Below are 17,238 nucleotides of genomic sequence, written 5' to 3'. Positions count from 1 at the left end.
AAGAAGTTGTTTTTATCCTATGTGCAAACACTGTCAAGGTGATCCACACTTTTCTTTAAATTGTGTTGCATGTGGGCTTGGGGTGAGTCCAAATAGAAGCTGATGTAAATGTATTGACACATTTCTCCAGTGGATTCTGAAAACAGGCTTGGTCTCCAGTACCTACGGTTTCTTTTCCTGCATTACCAGTTTTCATCTTCAGACATTCATTCTTTATGTGTTCATTCTTATTTCATTTTATAAACCTTGCCCTGTGTCCTTTACCTTGCCTGCCCTGATGAGAGAAATCAATGGATGATTATAAGGTAGCTCTGATTAAAATTATAGTTTTTCCTTCCCTTGTGTTGCCTGACACTGCAGGAGAGTGGTGGAGGGGACTGGCTGCCCGTGAGAACTGCTTTTGCTTTGCCTTTTCCTTGGAGTCGGTATGGTCTATTGCCATCTCCTGTTAAAACTTGCATCTGTAAAGTCGAGAGAAGCGATCAGCTTATTTAAGCTTTACCAGGCTTTAAAACATCACTTTTGAAAGCCGTGTGACTACCAGTTTTTGGTGACTTCTCAAGGCAATTCCCTCTGCTAGAACCCGGTTCTCCCTGCTCTTCTTAGCAGCGGTCCCCGTCTCTGCCGTTCGCAGCCCGAGAAGCCGAGGCAGCAGGGGGGCACTGGGAGGGATGCTGCCGGCAGGCTCGGTAGATGCTTTTTCCCGGGAGGCCGTATACTTTTGGAGAGTAGGAAAAGCGGTACTCCCTGCTTGGGAATGCTCGGACTTGCACTGATCTCCCCTCTCCGGGAGACATGGGGTTTCCCACGGCTCTTCCACATTATTTTCGGGCCAGTGACACTCGGCTGCGGAGCTGCGGGCGCCCCGCGGCTTTCTGGGCAGGGAAAGCACCTGAGCGCCCGCTCCCGCTGCCCGTCCTGCTGCACCCGAGCGGGGTCGGGAGGGCTTGCGGACAGCGGGGGCTTCCCATCCCCGCCGAGCCGGGCGTGCTCCGGGGGACACCGCGGGACGAGCCTGGAAACGCGGGGGGCGGGGGCGGCCGGATGGGGGACACCGAGAGCGGGGACGCGGACACACCGGGGATGGCGCGGGGACACACCGGGGGCGGGGAGGGGACGCGGATAGGAGGGGAGCCACGCTGGGGGCGGCGCGGGGGGGACACGTCGGGGGCGGCGGCCGCCCTGCCGGGAGCGCGTCCTGCCTCCTCCCGCCCCCTGCCTCCGCTCGTCGCCGTCCCCCCGCGCCGCCGCCGCCGCGGCGGGTGGCCGGGCGGGCGGCAGAGCCGGGGGCCCGGCGGCGGGGCCGGGCGCGGGCAGGATGCTCCGCTGGCGGGGCCGGGCGCGGGGCGTCGCGGTGGCGGTGGCGCACGGGCTGTGCTCGGGCTCGCTGAACATCCTGCTGAAGTTCCTGCTGGCCCGCTACCACTTCGCCTTCCTGACGCTGCTGCAGTGCCTCAGCAGCGCGGCGGCGGCGCTGGGGCTGGAGGCGCTGCGGCGGCGGGGGCTGGCGGCGCTGCCGCCCTTCGGGCCCCGCCTGGCGCGCCCCTTCGCTGCCGTGGCCGCCCTGGCCACCCTGCAGTCCACCCTCACCCTCTGGTCGCTGCGCGGCCTCAGCCTCCCCATGTATGTCGTCTTCAAGCGCTGCCTGCCCCTCGTCACGCTGGTCACCGGCGCCCTGGTGCTCCGCGACGGCATGCCATCGCCCGGCGTCCTCGTCGCCGTCCTCATCACCACCTGCGGCGCCGCGCTGGCCGGTGAGCGCGACCGCGACCGCGCCGAGGGCACCGGGCGGGACGGGACGGGACGGGATGGGACTGGATAGGACGGGACGGGACGGGACGGGACTGGATAGGACGGAACGGGACGGGACGGGCGGCCGCAGCGATTCCCGCTCCCTCCGGGCTTCGGGCGCCGGACCGGGAGGGCAGCGCCAGCCCCGGGAAAGACGCGAGGATACGGGGTGCGTGCAGTGCTGGGGGACAGCTGCGGCCCCACGGAGCCTCACGGGCGGGCAGGTGCAGCTTTGCAGAGCTGGATGCAGCCCCGCTCTGACTGGCACATTCTTGGAGGGCTCGGTACAACCTTTTGGAGATAGGTGCATCCTTACGCGGGCCCGTGCAGGAGTAGCTGTGACCTTATTGCAACCCTACTAGGGAAAGTGAAACCTTATGGAGGAAATTGTAGCCTTATGGCGGGTGGGTGAACCTACAGGGGTAGATGTAATGTTGTGAGAGCAGCCACAAGCCCGTGGGACAACTGCTGCCTTGCTGGGGCAACTGTGGTCTTATAAGGGCAGGTGCAAACTTAGGGGTCAGCTACAGCCCTCTGGGGCCAGCAGGACCCGTGCTGCTGTCCAGCCGAGGTGTGAGTGGGGTGGGAGGCAAAGCTGGCGCTTTGTGGCCCGACAGCACTCCTGGGCTGGGGCTGCCTCAGACAGCAGAGCACATGCACAGTGAATAATTTAATCTGCAAAGGGACTGACAGGGGGCTCGGGAGGGAGGTGTTCCTTCAGGTGTAGGGCTGTATGACTAGAGGGTGCAGAATAGCCAGTGGGTTGGAGGCAGGCAGAGTAGGCATGTGTATGTGCTGGCAAGAGGATGCTCAGGGTTGCTCTGTTTGTGTGTGTGTGTGTGGTTTCAGCTACAAATATTTCACAGTGTCTTCACAAAGGGGAGAAGGCAATCTGATTTTGGCTGGGGATTTAGAGGGGGTATGAAAAAACACTCAATATGTTTGCAGCTTTAAAAAATGCATAAGAGATTTGTTGGGAGGCAAGACTTGGACAAGCATGACAAATCGTTGGGCTTATGGAAAGTGCAGTAATGCCTGTTTCCTAAATATCCCGCTAGTCCAGAACGGTGCTCTCTTTCTGTCTCCGTGCACCACCTATGCTTATTTCTCTCTGTGACTCTCGTGACAGGAGCTGGTGACCTGACTGGTGATGCTATGGGCTATGTGACAGGCGTGCTGGCCGTGCTGATACACGCTGCCTACCTGGTGCTCATTCAGAAAACCAGTGTAGACAGTGAATATGGACCCCTGACAGCTCAGTATGCCATCGCTGTTTCGGCCACCCCTTTCCTCATCATCTGCTCCTTTGCCAGCATGGATTCCATCAACGTCTGGTCCTTCCCGGGCTGGAAGGACCCTGCCATGGTATGCATCTTTATTGCTTGTGTCCTGATTAGCTGTGCCATGAACTTCACCACCCTTCACTGCACCTACATTAACTCGGCTGTGACCACCAGCTTTGTAGGGGTGGTGAAGAGCATAGCCACCATCACGGTAGGCATGGTGGCATTCAATGATGTGGAGCCCACAAAGTTATTTATAGCTGGGGTTGTGGTCAACACCTTGGGGTCTGTCATTTACTGCGTGGCCAAGTACGTTGAGACCAGGCGGCAAAGCAACTATGAGGACCTGGAGAAAGAAGCTAGAGAAGAGGAGGGGAAAAGGCAGGCTGGGGACCAAGCTCTGTTTGCCATGGAGACAATTTCCCAGGGGAAGGGGGCCGAGGAAGCAGCAGTGGAAGGATCATGCACAGGGCAGAGACAAAGTGGAGAGGAAGAGAAGGACATCACTGAGAAATCAGCCACGGCACTTGTGGCTCAGGGAAAATCCACCGTCACACAAGAAGTGAACAGAAGCTCGCTGAAAGAAGCCTATCTTGGAGTATGGAGGTTGGTGAGGGGTGCTAATTATATAAAGAAGGATTATTTGATAGAAAATGAAGAGCTACCAAACCCTTAAAAAGCAGATTTGAAAACCTATTGTTTGAGGACAGACACCTGGTTTTCTGTACAGGGGGAAGGCAGAGCATACATTTCCACATCAATGCTTACAAATCCAAATCATTCAGGATGACTTTACCTCATTGTCAAAAAGCAAAAGATCATAGTTTGCTCATGCTTTGGGCTTGCTTTCAGCTGCTTTCAGTATGTCACTTTAGACCCACCTCAGCTAAGGTGCTGACACTCTGCTGCAGACACAGAGAGAGCTGGGTAAGGCGAAGAGGCTTGCCCAGCAGCTGGGAATAGGAGGGATATCAGTGCCACTGGGATACTTGGCAGTACCAGTGACACAGCAGTGGCCTATACCTTAGATTGTGTCTGGAGCCTAGTGATTTTAACACATTTGGAGGCTCTGTCAGTGTGCTTCTGTATCTGTATCCATCCAATTATAGGTACTCTACGTAACCAATTCCTACAATATAAACTCGTATTTAACTGTACTTTTTTGTGCTCCTCTGTGTCAGTACAATTACAACAAATCTAGAGGTTGTGCCACTTCAGTTATATTGGTGTAAAATCACTCTCTTGTCTGATGAATTGAAGCCCTCCAGGCTAAGCCTTGGACCTGGTTTACCTTGGGTGCTTTGTGTCTTCAGTAGAAATCCTTTAGTCTTGTGGTGGTGTACGTGAAAGCAGAACCAGATCTGAGCTTCTGAGAAGCTTTGGCTGGCAAAAGAAGGATCTTTGTCTATGAGCTTTAACTATAAGTAGCATTTGGAATATTAACTTGACTCAAATGAAAGAGTTTGGAAATACTGGTATGTATTGATTGGATTTGGGAGGGCTATAAAAATTTAGGGAGAAAGTGTGTGCCTTGTGTTATCCCTCCTGGTACCCTAAAGTCAGATGAATCAGAGCCTGGACTGGAACCCAGGTGTCCTCTCCATTCATTCTGTCACAAGCAGAGGCTGAGAGCAGAGCTGGGGACAGCAACTCTGAAGTTCCCAGGGGTGCTTTTGCAGGACAGCTGTGCTACATCCTGGCCACGTGCTGGTGCATGGCGTTGTGCATGTCTGTCCCCGCTGTCCCTGTGCTGGGCTGTCCTGTGGAACAAAGCGCGGGCAGGCAGTAGGAGCTGCCTGGGGCTCCGGCAGATCCCATGGCTGAGTGCTTGGGGAGCGGGATGCTCAGTGTGCTCGGCACAGGGACACCCATGGCATTGGCAGAGGCAGCTCCCCAGCACCCAGACTGTCCCTGTCCCCATGGGCTGCGAGGGGCAGAGCTGCCTTTCCCCTTGGGAACTCTAGCGCTCATGTGGGAAGTGGGAAGCAGGCACTCCAGCGAGGCTCAGCTGAATACACTAGTATTTTGTCCCACATCTGTTTAACTGAGAAGACTGTGGAAAAAAATGTTTGAGTGTTTCTTTGCCTGAAGATACCCGTTTGGTAGGTGGGAGTACTTGGGTGGAGTTAGACAGAGAAAAGATTTGATTGTACTTCTCACCCCAAAAGGGTGCTGCAGCCATTGAGGCCACCTTGACAACAGACTGAAACAAGTTGTTACCATTTTCTGAAAAAATGAACCAAGTTTGTTGTTGTTGTTGTTTTCAATATTGTTGTTGTTGTTATTAATAATTATTTACTATTATCTATTAAGCCACTGAGCTGAAAATCAGCTATTCCCACAGCCCTAATTACCCAGTGCCTGGCCCAGTGCTCTCTCCAGCTGAGCAGGCAGCATTAGCCTCACAGCGTGTTCAGTCTGAAGTGAGCAATTTGCCCAGCAGGGAATATTTGCAAAACTGCTCTCTGGGGGAGCTTTAGGTTCTTGTCAATAAATGCAGGCAGAAACATCAGGTGCTGTGGCAGTGTGTTTTCGGAATGACTGCAGAAGTTGGCTGACCTGGCATCACCCATGAATTTTGAAAGAGAAGGCTGAAAGGACATTTATGATAAAAGCCTGGAGCTGCTGAGCCGGGGGACAGGGCAGGGAGCTCTGTACATCACATGTTATGTATAGCTTGTGTTTAAGAGGTACTGGCTGTTTGCCAAAATACGTTTACCTTCTGTTCGAGCTCCATATGGGAGATTTTCAATAAAAGTACTATTTATTGTTTCTAGACTAATATAATAGGGTTTTTGTTAGTTTTTCAAATGCATCCTAGGCTAAAGAAATTTGTGCCTATTACTTATAGTCCCTGTGTTACTGAACTCATTGCAATATTGAACTGCGTTGTAATCATACAGATGGCTGGAGAGAAACACACAATTCTGATCTGTCCTCACTGTGCTCAGTGTTTTCTGTCCACAAAAAATGTGGATCTTCTTACCACCTGGATGCCAGTCTTAGATCCTGTAGTGCACACACCGTGTTTAACACGTGCTCTAGGAAGCTCTCCCACTGGACTGTTGTTTCAGGACTTTTTCCTGTGGGGAGGTTAAATGTTTTGCCATTTACTGTTGTTAAGTTATTAGTAGAAATCTGTGGAAATTCAAACAGTTTTGACTATTGAAAAAGCTGCTGTTACAATGTTGTACATTTGCATGTATAGTCGAAATGTGATTATATTGTATTCTGTTTTTACCTGTAAATTCCCTAAATTAAAATGGGAATTTGGCAAATGCAATCCAGTTTTTCAGTAACAGACACTGTCGCACAATAAAATGAAAATACTGCCTCGTGCTGAGGTATTTTAATAGCGTCAGCGGAAGACGGTAGAATGAGATGTGGGAATAAAATGCACTGCTTTCCAAAAGCTTTCTGCTTTTCTTATTGTTGCTACTCCAGGGTGCTCATTTTTGCTTCATTTATAGTTATTCTCGTGCCTTTATGCCATTCAAGTTTCCTCAACATGTGACCATACACTATAAATACTGTCACGGACAGAGGGACTAAGGACAGACAAAGGAGCACAGGATTCTGAAGTGCTGGAACCTCGGTACAGCTCAAAATTTCAGTGGTTCTTAGTGGTGATTTTTTTGGTTATAAATTTAAGATGATTTAATGTCACAGGTGTAGCTGTTATAACTCTAGAATTAATAAAAGTAAGATGAAGCTCGTTATTAATAGTTCCATTATAAAATGACAGCATTATTAAAGGACATAGTATTAATTTCATTTTACAATGTTAAGTATTTGTATTATCATTTATGTCGCACGGCAGCACTAAGAGATGACTTAAGCATTAATTTTTACCTGTTTGCTTTGGATGAAAGGTACATAATACGCCTGAAACTGGGTTGTGCCAGACCAGGCTGCGGCCGGTGGTTATTGCCGAATTCATCTTACAGCTCCACACAAATGTGCCTGCAGGTTGATTTAGAGAAGGAGACCATCCTTGTTGTCAGATAATAAATGAACCTGATGCACAATGACTGCTTTGAGAATAAACAGGAATTTCAGTGTCAACACATCCTTGAGTAACACCTGCTGTAGCACTCCTAGACGTGCACGTACGCGCACATGCACGCACACAAATACACATGCAGCAGGACAACAAAAGCCAGACTGGCTATCTTTTTTGAAATGCATTCTTGTCCTAAGAAATTAAAGAGAGGACCGTTTATATTGAGGCAGGTACAGTTAAAATTTCTAAGGATAAATTAAAAATTTGCATACATCACTAATCTTGTATTTGCCATCACTTCCACATGGAAAATATGCAGCAACCTACGAAGAGCCATCTGACAATGAGAGAAATTTTACAGTTTACTAACCAACACTTCAGACCACTGCATATGTCCAGGGATAGTTTATTGCCAGTATTTAATAGCCTCTTGTAATTCTGTTTTCTGCAAAAATGACTGTTTGCTGCAAAGGCTTTAGTAGGCATAAAGATGCAAGGCCTTCAGTTCTGGCCTCTAAATTAACATTTGAGCATTTTGCTGCTAATCATGGTGAAGGGTTAACACCTTAACCCTCTCTGCCTGTGTCCTGTATAATTTCATGTATTACTTCGAGGTTTCTTCTGTGTTTTTCTGACTGGAGTCTCTAAGTGCAGTGGAGTCAATCAGCTCTGCTCTCAATGAGCCGCTGTATTCATGCTTCAGTTGCTTGTTGAAGGTCATCGGGAAGCTTTTCACTTCAATCCTGTTTCTGTCAGGAATTGATGAGCATGCACATGCCCTCTTTTCTCTTCTTTTGTTGCTGCTGTTTTTCCCAAATATTTTTCCTGTGTCCATCCTGAAAATCACAGCAAGTGATGGAGGACTTGCCACAGAGGCTTCTGCTACTTTTCTTGTAGAAGGGAAGGGAAGGGATGAACCAGCAGGATCTTGAATGTCCAGATTGCTTCTTTCTACCTTTGTGCATGTTTCTGCCCACCAGCTCCCTGCATCCCAGATCCCTATATAGCTCAGCCCTGGCTGTGTCCCAGCTTCTCGTGGAGCAGTGCCCGGGCTGTGTCCCAGTGTCCTGTGGAGCTGGGCTGCAATGGGACAGGTGCTGGAGTGAGGGCCCCCCTCTGCCACACAGCCAGCACTGAAACCTGGCTGGGCCTGCCCCTGGGGACATTTATTATACACACAGAACCAGGAGATCTTCTTGTAGTAACAACATTTTAAGTAATAAGGCTATACACCTGCTGTTGAGCAGGTTTTTTGTAGCCTCTGTTTTTTTGTAGGTTGAGACTTAAGAAAGCCAGTCACACTGGCTTTCTTCAGGGCTGGATATTGTGTTTGAACAGAAGAGAGGCAGCCTGAATTGAAAACCCAGGTAGAGAGTATGAAAACAGTGCTCAAAGAGGTACATGGGATGGGATAAAGATGGATGGGGAAAATATGTGAGCTACAAATTAGGATGAATGGGGAATACGGGATAGTTTGCAGAAAAGAAAAATGTTCTTGAATGAAAAAAAAAGTGACAGCATTAGAAACCAATGGCCAAAAAGTGAGATGAATCTGCAGTGAATGCACTTGAATTTGGACTCTGGAAGAGCAGTGGACATGAAGGAGAGAGGCAGAGTGAGCGAGCTGGCTAGGGGGAAGATGGCTGCATCTATTCTTTGTGGTTCTGTGATTATTTTTTTTTACTGGACAGTTGTAAGAAATTTTGCTCTGGGCACATTAATCTTGTTAATAAGTTTGTCTTCTATCAAGTAAAAGCAATGTCAGCTCTGTTCTCAAAATTACAGTACTTTTTTTATTAGGTGCTATTGATTTTGTTCCTGACAAAGACAAGAAGATCCCAACAATTATTTAACAGAATTCAGGATTTCTCTGATAAACAGCAATAACTCCATTTCTTGCCTGACATGGGGGTCAAATGAGAGAAAATAATGATTTGGAGCTGGCCATAATAGTAAAACAGGCAGGTTTACCAGCTGCTGTAAATAATGATCAGTATCATCAGTAGATGAAAACAGCTAAAGGCTGCTGTGTCTATCACCATTAACTCCTCATGTCCTGAATTGTCTTAATTCTATTAAGTGCACTTTTTGTCTGCAGAGTATCTCTGCAAATTTGTCCTTATGGTTGGTCTAATTCCAAAGCATGTGCACCTGGTTAAAAGGTAGAATATGAATTTTTCTTTCTGTTTCTCAAGCCACAAGCAAACCTGGGGTCTGAAGGGCAGAGAGGTTCCCTTTGTCAGTGCATCTTCTTGAGTGAGTGAACGTTCATGAGAACAGATAAAATGTTCAACAATATATGTTACTACAAACATATGAAAACCAGCTAAATATTCCCTTATCACAATTTTACAGGAACAAAAGTAGGTTTCCTTAAGCGTAGTGGCCAAGAGGCCACTGAGTGATTCTTCATTGAATATCAGAAGGCTAATGCACAGAAAACACACCACAGCTGAGTGCACAGCCACACAGTTTTGACCCTGGGATTTACAACATTTTCTGAAAGAAAAGAGACTGGGGAGCATTTGCCTGGAGCTATGAGAGAAACTGCTTGACTTAGGGAAGCTGGGATGCAGGTCTCTGTGAAGAATCACTGCCGAACCAGCAGCACATTTCCATCAGGATTCCTGAGACGGGGTTTGACTTTCAATATTTCAATATTGCTCAGTTTTGGCTTTTTTGGTTTTTTTTTTTTTTGGGGGGGGGGGTGGGGTTGTGGTTTTTTTTTGGTTTTGGGTGGTTTTTTTTGTTGTTGTTTTTTTGGTTTTTGGGGGTTTTTTTGTTTTTTGTTTTTTTGTTTTTTTGGTTTTTTTTTTGTTAATAGATAGTATGAAAGAGCAGAATCATCTGTAATATTGAACTCTTCATCCAACACCTGAATGTTGCAGTGGTTTGATAAAATCAGTACAATGTCATTCTTGCTGTATCCAGCTCTGTCATCCAACACAAGCAGAACACTTTGTTTTTCTGTCTGGGGAATCTACTTAACAGTGATTAAGTTTGCTTGTATACCCATAAAGATCTTTTATAGCTGCTTCGAATATTCAATGCCACAGTTCAGGAAAGAAGCTGAGCAATATCTAAGTGATGTAGAGGAGGAAAATGACAGCTAGAGCTGCATTTTCAGTGTAAGGTTGTGGAGGGATAGAAAGTAAGAGAATAGTGCAGAAGGCAGTCTCACTCCTGAGGAGTTGCAGCTGTACCAATCACCAGAGATCAGGAACAGGCCTGCTCTTAACAGGCCACAGCTGTGTCCAATAAGATGTGTGCTACAAAAGAGTGGGTAAGCTGGGTGAGGAGGCAGTTGGGGTTTGTTGGCTGTGCTGTGAAGAGAGCTGGAGTTTGTTGGCTGTACAATAAAGAAGAGGGAGTCAGTGCTGTGAGGAGCTGCCCCTGAGAAATCACCGAGAAGGTATGGGAGCCTTGCAATATGATGACAACAGAACGTTTTGCAGAAGGAGTTTGGGTTATTTGCTACCCAAGTTTTAGTCTTTCCTCATCTTTATCTACTAAAGTGCCTTTCCTCAAAATCTGCTGATTTTGGTCTTGATGGAGGTTTCTGTTCTTTACTTTTCTTTCTGAAAACTTCCCCCCTGCCTGTCTCCCTGTCACTGGTCAGGTAGGGCACAACACCCAGAGTCCTGTGCCTGGCACATACCAGCAGCCAGCAGACAAAAAATGTCAGATGCCACTTTCAGGGTCAAAAATAAGGACACATTGTTCTGTACTTGAGATTCATTGCAGATTCATTCAGATTCATACTCATCATGAAAAACACAGGTGAGTAAGACCTTCACAGCCAAGATGGCTTTGCTGCATCTCTGCATTTAAAGCATGGTATGAAAACAGAGGTTATTTTTTAGTGGGGCTTCTCTTTGTGTTTTGTATAGGTCCAATATGTTGGTACATAATTTGGCAAACTTTAAAGAAGAGCTGAGGTGTGAACAGGTTCCTAGGTGGCAATATAGAGCAGTCACCACAGCCCTTCCTTGCATTCAGGAATGCTCTCATTTGCTGCACTAAAATGTTTCTGCATTTTGTGCCTTGAACAAGCCCTCATTCAGTAGGACATGAGCATAAATGAAAACATTTTGCTGCATTAGGGACTCACTAGTGTCAGGTGTTCCACCTCCCCAAGCCAAGGAGAGCGTTAGAGGTGGATTTTAGGATTATTTTCTATCCTGCCAAGCAGAGATCTGTGTTTGAAAAGCTGCCACTCAGAATTCCAGCAATGCAAAGCCAAAGAAAGAGCCGCTCTGCCCCAAATCTATTAGGTGGCATTGCTGTGGCAATACAGCTGACGGTAAAAGCTGCTGCTGTGGGAGAAAGGCATTTCTGTCAGTTTAATGCGTTCCATAGCACCAGGGAAGGGCCACCAGCTGCCAGGGCCCTGCTGGCACCCTCAGACATGCAGAGCTGTGCCTGCGGAGGCTGTTGGAGAGTTGCTGTGGATGCTACAGCTGCATAGGTGAGTGCTCTCCTGTGGGGTCAGGGGTTTGCCCCTTTTCCAAAGCTCCTTACAGGGAGCTGACATGTGAAAACCCAGTCCCTCCCCATGCAGGGTAACAGGTCAGCTCAGCTGCAAAGTGATATCATGGAAGGGGAAAGAAACAGCACAAATTTTACCTGTGCAGTCCAGATAGGCTATTACTGCAGCAAAATTCTTCCTTTATTACTTTTTTTTTTTCCCAGGCATAGTTCCCTCTGTGCTTCTGAAAGGAAGTATGCAAATGCACTAATAGTTTTTATAGAAGAAAAGATTTATTTCAGAAGAGAGTTCCTGCAGGCAATACAACTCCTGCTGAGCTTGCAAAATCATTCAGTGTATGGGATGGATTAGGTTGGGGGCTGCCTTATTTTCATTGCCTTCGAAGTGGCTGGGAAAAAGAAGATGTAAAGGTAAGGACTGTAATAAGGAATGAGTTCAGTAAAGCAGCTTTGCTACAGTGAACCTTCAAACCCATCTGAGAATGTCAGGGATTTGCCATTATTCTTGAAGCTGACTTGACAAACAATTCTGGCATCTTGACAGCTGAGCCTTAGCATAAAAAATGTCACAAATACAATCTGCTGCTAGATAAGGAGTGGCCAGCTGATTCCCTGGGTGCAGGCAGTGCTGATCTGCCCTGCCATCGGTGAGCTCTGCTGCAATGGGATATCTAATTTAGGTAAGTGCATTTCCAGCATTAGGGTGCATAAAGTCTGATTGTGGGTGGCTGCCAGTAGGGACACACAGGAGCAGTTTTGCAGATTCATGCAAAAAACTGCTCTCATTTTAACTAAAAATGCTAAGCTTGAGTCGTAATATAAGATATAAAGTATTATAAGCTATCTGGGAAGAAGGTAAGCCAAAGGAAGCAAAGAAACCTAGAGTCCCACAGACATATTTCCAAAGATTTACAGTGCTGTTACTCAGCCTTTTTCAATCAGAATAATGAATAAACATTTGAGTAATAACAAGAAGAACATAAATAATTTTGATTATTTTAAATCCAGTGCTGCTATCTGACCCAAATGCAGGTGCAGGGAGCTCACCAGAGTCTGAACCATGAGCATCCTGGTGCATCACAGTACTTTCGAGGTTGGAGAAACCCACCACATACCAGGATCTGTGAGGCCGGAAATAAATATATCTGCTGCCTTGTTTTGTCTTTGTATAGAATTTTAAATTTTAAAATTTAAAACTTCACAGCCATTTCATTTGCTTCCTGTTTTCCTTCAGGAGCAAATGTCTCCCTACTCATATTTCTTTTTTGTGACAATGCCTCAACTGGCATTAACATTACAGTATTGCTGGGGGGGGGGGGGGAATTAAAAACCAACCCCAAAACAACAGCAGCAAAGAAAAAAAGTACAAAAAAGGAAAAAGAAAAAGAACAACCCAGAAGTGTAGATTAATTTTTTACCACAGCCTCCAGGTTAATTTAGTCATCTCTCTTTTTTTCCTGCTAACATGCTTTCCTAAAGGTGAAGCTTTAGATGAACCACTCCATTTGCTTTTGGTCTATCTGATATGTGAGATAAAGATTAGACAATCCATCAAATTTGTCATTTTTGTTACACCACTTGTGACAGGAGATGCTGTGTTCCAGGGCTGGTGTCTATGTTTAAACAAAGTCCACCAGACTTGGACTACAGCCAGGTCTTTCATTGCTGGGACCTTTTCAACTGTAAATAGAATTGCACTCCCTCTGAAATTTTGCTGTCACTCACTTTTGTAAGAGGCCACATGAGTATTTGGGGGTTTCATCCATCGATTTTGGACTGTGCGTTACTTCTGTATATTTGCAGAGATCAATGGGCTTCAAAACAAGCAAAGAGCTGGCTGTCTTCTGCTACACTGACATGGTCCCACAATGCCAATGAAATTGATTGGCAAAAAGCTGTTCGAGGAGAAATAGGTCCCTCATGATCTATAAGCATCTCTCCTGACCAGGAAATGCTGCACATAAAACTGCATTTTTCTGCTGTGGCAGAAGAGAGAATCATAAAAACTCCTGTGAGGGGAGTGTGATTTTATATAGCTGTCGTAGGGGCTGCTGAGGTGCAGCTCAGGATTTTTGCCTTGTTTGTTAGAATGTCCCACGTTCTGGAACAGTTCCTTGTAGTAATTATTGTCTACCTGCATTTAGGGATGTCAGAAATGGAGAGATGGATCTGGCTGTTGTTTCTCTTGGTGCTATATGGCTTGCTGTGATTTTTCACCCCACTCCCTGTGACCACAAGCACTGTGCAGGGAGATACCTGCCTCTTGCATTCAGATGCAGTCTGCAAGTCATGAATCTGCTACTTGGCAAAATTCAGGGGCAGGAATGTCCAGCACAGGAAATGGGGATTGGATGAACTCAGTGGGGGCTGAAAATTTCCTCAGTCTGTGCCAGAACCACTTGAGGCAATAAATGCCCTTCTCCTTCTGACTGTCCTTTGACAGGTTCCTCATCCCATCTTCCTTGTAGCAGCATCTGAAATTATTAATCTTTAGTTTAGCTAGAAGTTACATTCTTTTATTCTTCACTTTTATGCTGCATTTCATAATGTCAAATCGCAGGCTGGTCTTGCACTGCTGACCCTTCCAGCCATATTTACACTGCAAGTGGTGCAGAATTGTCATGACCAGTCAATGCCATCTAGGGCAGACTGGCCTCTTCCATGTTTGGCCCTTAGTTTTTTCTGGGTCTCATGTACAACTATAATTCTCATTATATTTTTTCCAGGTAGAATTATCTGATCTAATGGGAGGATTGTGCTGTAGCTCTGGGTTCAAAGCAAATAAAAATGTCCTTGACACAGAAAGCATTAGAATGGGGTCACTTGCTGCCAAAGGATGCAGTGGAAGCTGAAACTTTCCTTCATGTCATAGGCACATGGAACAGAACTCCTCATACCCATGTACTCCAGGTACCTGAGGGTTAATAAATACAGAAAACCTCATATAAATCAGGAAGTTCTTTGAGATTGAAGTATGTTCAGCCTGGGAGAGTATTCAGAGGGTGTACCATGCACAGCCCCCTGCTCTCATCCTGAGAACCTGCTCGTGGTGCTGCTGAGAATGGGATACCAGGCAAGATAAACCTTTGGTCGTTTGTATGTATTCTTCAATGCATTCTCGAGGAGAAGCATCTATAAAAGTTTCTTCAAGATTACACTCCATCTTCAAAAGTCTTATAAATCCTGTCCTTCAGAAAATTGCTTATTCTGCTGCACCAAAATAGTGACTCAACATAGAAGTAAAGAAAGGTTTTTGCAAAGGCTTTGAGTTCTGCTGAAAAATTCACCAGAACTGACTGCTTTTGAGTGTATGACCTGCTGGATTCCCTCACCTCCTCTGCTATAAAACACCACAGTAATCACAAAGGGACACATGATCTCTGTCATTCTTACAGGCAAAGCCCTCTTACACCATGTTCCTAAGAGTGAGCAAGCATTCCCTGTGACTGATGTACCTGGTCCAACTCTCTCAGGGAGCTACTAGACAATCTCCAGTTTACAAGCACAGTACAAAGCTGTGTCAACAGATAGTCATCAAAACCTCCATTTTACTCCTTCCATCCATCATTTCTACAAAACTTGTGTGGAACTGGGCTGATGTCTTGCAGTGCAGCACTAAGAGATGCTTGCAGCTATAGGAGGCAGTGGTCTTAAACACTTCCCCTTTGTTGTATCCACCATTTGCTTTATGCTTCCACATCCTTTGCAGGCACCAGCTCTTTGCTTTGCAGGATGATAGATGTGCTTCAGGGTGTGGCACAGAAGGTACTCCGAAGTTGATGAAAATTAGGATCTGGAGGATTTTATAGCTAGGTCTTATGCATGGCAACAGAGGAGAGTTTTAAAACAGCAAAATTCTTTAGTAAATCAGGTTAGCCACATCTAATGGAAATCTGTAACTCCATCTCTGAAATAATCCCAAGAGTACAATAGTAAAATACTTCTATTGATTGTATATATTTTAATTTAATGACTCATGCTTGATCTGATTTGAAATTACTACATTCAATGATAATTTCATTCACATGGCTGGAAGATCTGTTTAAAGCACTAACAGCTGAACAGAGGCAGGGCTGAACACTCCAAAGGCATAAAAAAGCCAGTGGTACAAAGCCTAGTTTTAGTTATTCCTCCAGTTGCAGAGCTCTCCACCCCTATATTAAGGTGACCAGCCCCTCCCAGGAGCCCAAGGAGTATCTATGCTGAGTAGCTGGGGTACAGATTTCCCTGAGCTGTGTGTAGACAACAGGGCTGTGAAAAGCAGGATGGGGGATGTGTGTGTTGCATCTGTGGCTTGATGTCAGGAGCTGAATCCTCCCCACTCTGGCTGTGCCAGCCAGCTCAGAGCTCAACCCTTTCTCCTGTGCCTTGAGGAGAACTGAGGCAGTCATTGTGGCAAATTTCTGAGTGCTGCAATGGTTGGATGCACTGATGGAAAGTGGGAATAGGCTGGGGTTCTGTAGGTGGTTGGTGGTCTGACGATACAAGATTCAAAGACTGTGGACTTTAGAGACAGGCAGCAGCTGAGTTTTATCAGCTCAGGATTTCTGTAAATTCTCTTAATAAATAATGTCGGTGTGTTTGTGTTTCTCCTTGGCCATGTAGTTTTAACTTTTTCCTTGTACTTTGGTAGTAAAAGTAGTAAAGCAAATGCCACAACACCAAATGGACTTTGCCAACTTTATGGAGTGGAAGGGCTCAGGAATAGTTCAGTCTTGTGGATTGATAATATTTAGAATTTTCATCCCAGAAATATCTGGAGAACACAGACAAAAAGAGGTCCCTAGTGCATGAGGCTCTGCTTATACAAGAGATGGTCTAAGGCCAAAGATTTGGCAATCAAAATACAATGTTGAATGATCCTCTGCAATTGTATGTGCTGCTAGAAGATAAAACTGCATCAATGCATAATAGAATTGCTTGCACTTTGCAAACCTGTCAGGGCAGACAGATAGCATTGCCTCATCTAATACCAGCTTCCATCTGTGGGTAAATCCTTCTCAAGAGAAGACATTATGCAATACTTCTTAACAATTCATAATAACTTGTATCTGAAGAGAGGAAGAAGAAGTAATCTAGAGAGATCGCAGGTGTAGAAGTGTGATAAAGAAGGCGCAGTGAGTCCCCCTGTAAAGCAGCCACCAGATGTTCTCTTACTCTGTGCAGAAAAGCCCTCCCAGCCCATGGGGTATTGTTTGCAGCAAAAGGATCTATAGCTCAGGTTCGTACTGTCTGGGGTTCTGCTGCAATGAATTCAGCAAATTTATTGCAGATGGAACATGGTGCTGGGACTTCTGACAGCTCCTTTTACCCTTTGATAGAGGAAAAAACATAACCTGCCTCTGACTGTGAACCGAGTAAGAGAGAATTAAGTGTGGGGTTTTCTTTAACATGCTTTGGAGGAACACTCCTGCTTGTGGAGCTACTGATCACATGGGCTTGAGCATGTATGAGCATGACTTACTTCAGAAGATAAGTGGAGAGTGAGTGGTAAACAGCTTTTTTTATGTGCTTCTTGTTTAGTTTATGGGAGTTTCACAGGTTACTCCAATGGGATCAAACAGGCCAACAATGAGGGGTCATTTGAAGAAATCTGAATTTCATGCTTTGCTAAAAAATGTTTAACTCATTTCACTGGTAAGTATTAGCCTATGCTGTACTCACATACTGGAA

General features: G+C 46.1%; 1 protein-coding gene across 1 annotated transcript; it reads left to right on the top strand.

The window, feature by feature from the left end:
* The first annotated feature begins 1,265 nt into the window (after positions 1–1,265).
* SLC35D3 (solute carrier family 35 member D3) lies at positions 1,266–6,406 on the top strand. The gene is made up of 2 exons (XM_064708340.1): positions 1,266–1,754; positions 2,921–6,406. Exons 1-2 carry the CDS (start codon positions 1,319–1,321, stop codon positions 3,748–3,750), a joined length of 1,266 nt encoding a protein of 421 aa, XP_064564410.1. The 5' UTR covers positions 1,266–1,318; the 3' UTR covers positions 3,751–6,406.
* Positions 6,407–17,238: the final 10,832 nt, after the last annotated feature.

Source organism: Zonotrichia leucophrys, chromosome 3 (assembly GCF_028769735.1).
Source record: "Zonotrichia leucophrys gambelii isolate GWCS_2022_RI chromosome 3, RI_Zleu_2.0, whole genome shotgun sequence".
Taxonomy (NCBI): Eukaryota; Metazoa; Chordata; class Aves; order Passeriformes; family Passerellidae; genus Zonotrichia; species Zonotrichia leucophrys.
Note: the sequence above shows the minus strand (reverse complement) of the source record. Positions and strands in the feature narration are given on the sequence as shown.

What these genes read in the sequence shown, in the direction of transcription:
- SLC35D3 (XM_064708340.1), top strand. Translation starts at nt 1,319, where the DNA reads ATGCTCCGCTGGCGGGGCCGGGCGCGGGGCGTCGCGGTGGCGGTGGCG. An exon ending in CTGCGGCGCCGCGCTGGCCG is followed by an intron (nt 1,755 to 2,920) that starts GTGAGCGCGACC and finishes CTCTCGTGACAG; the next exon opens with GAGCTGGTGACCTGACTGGT.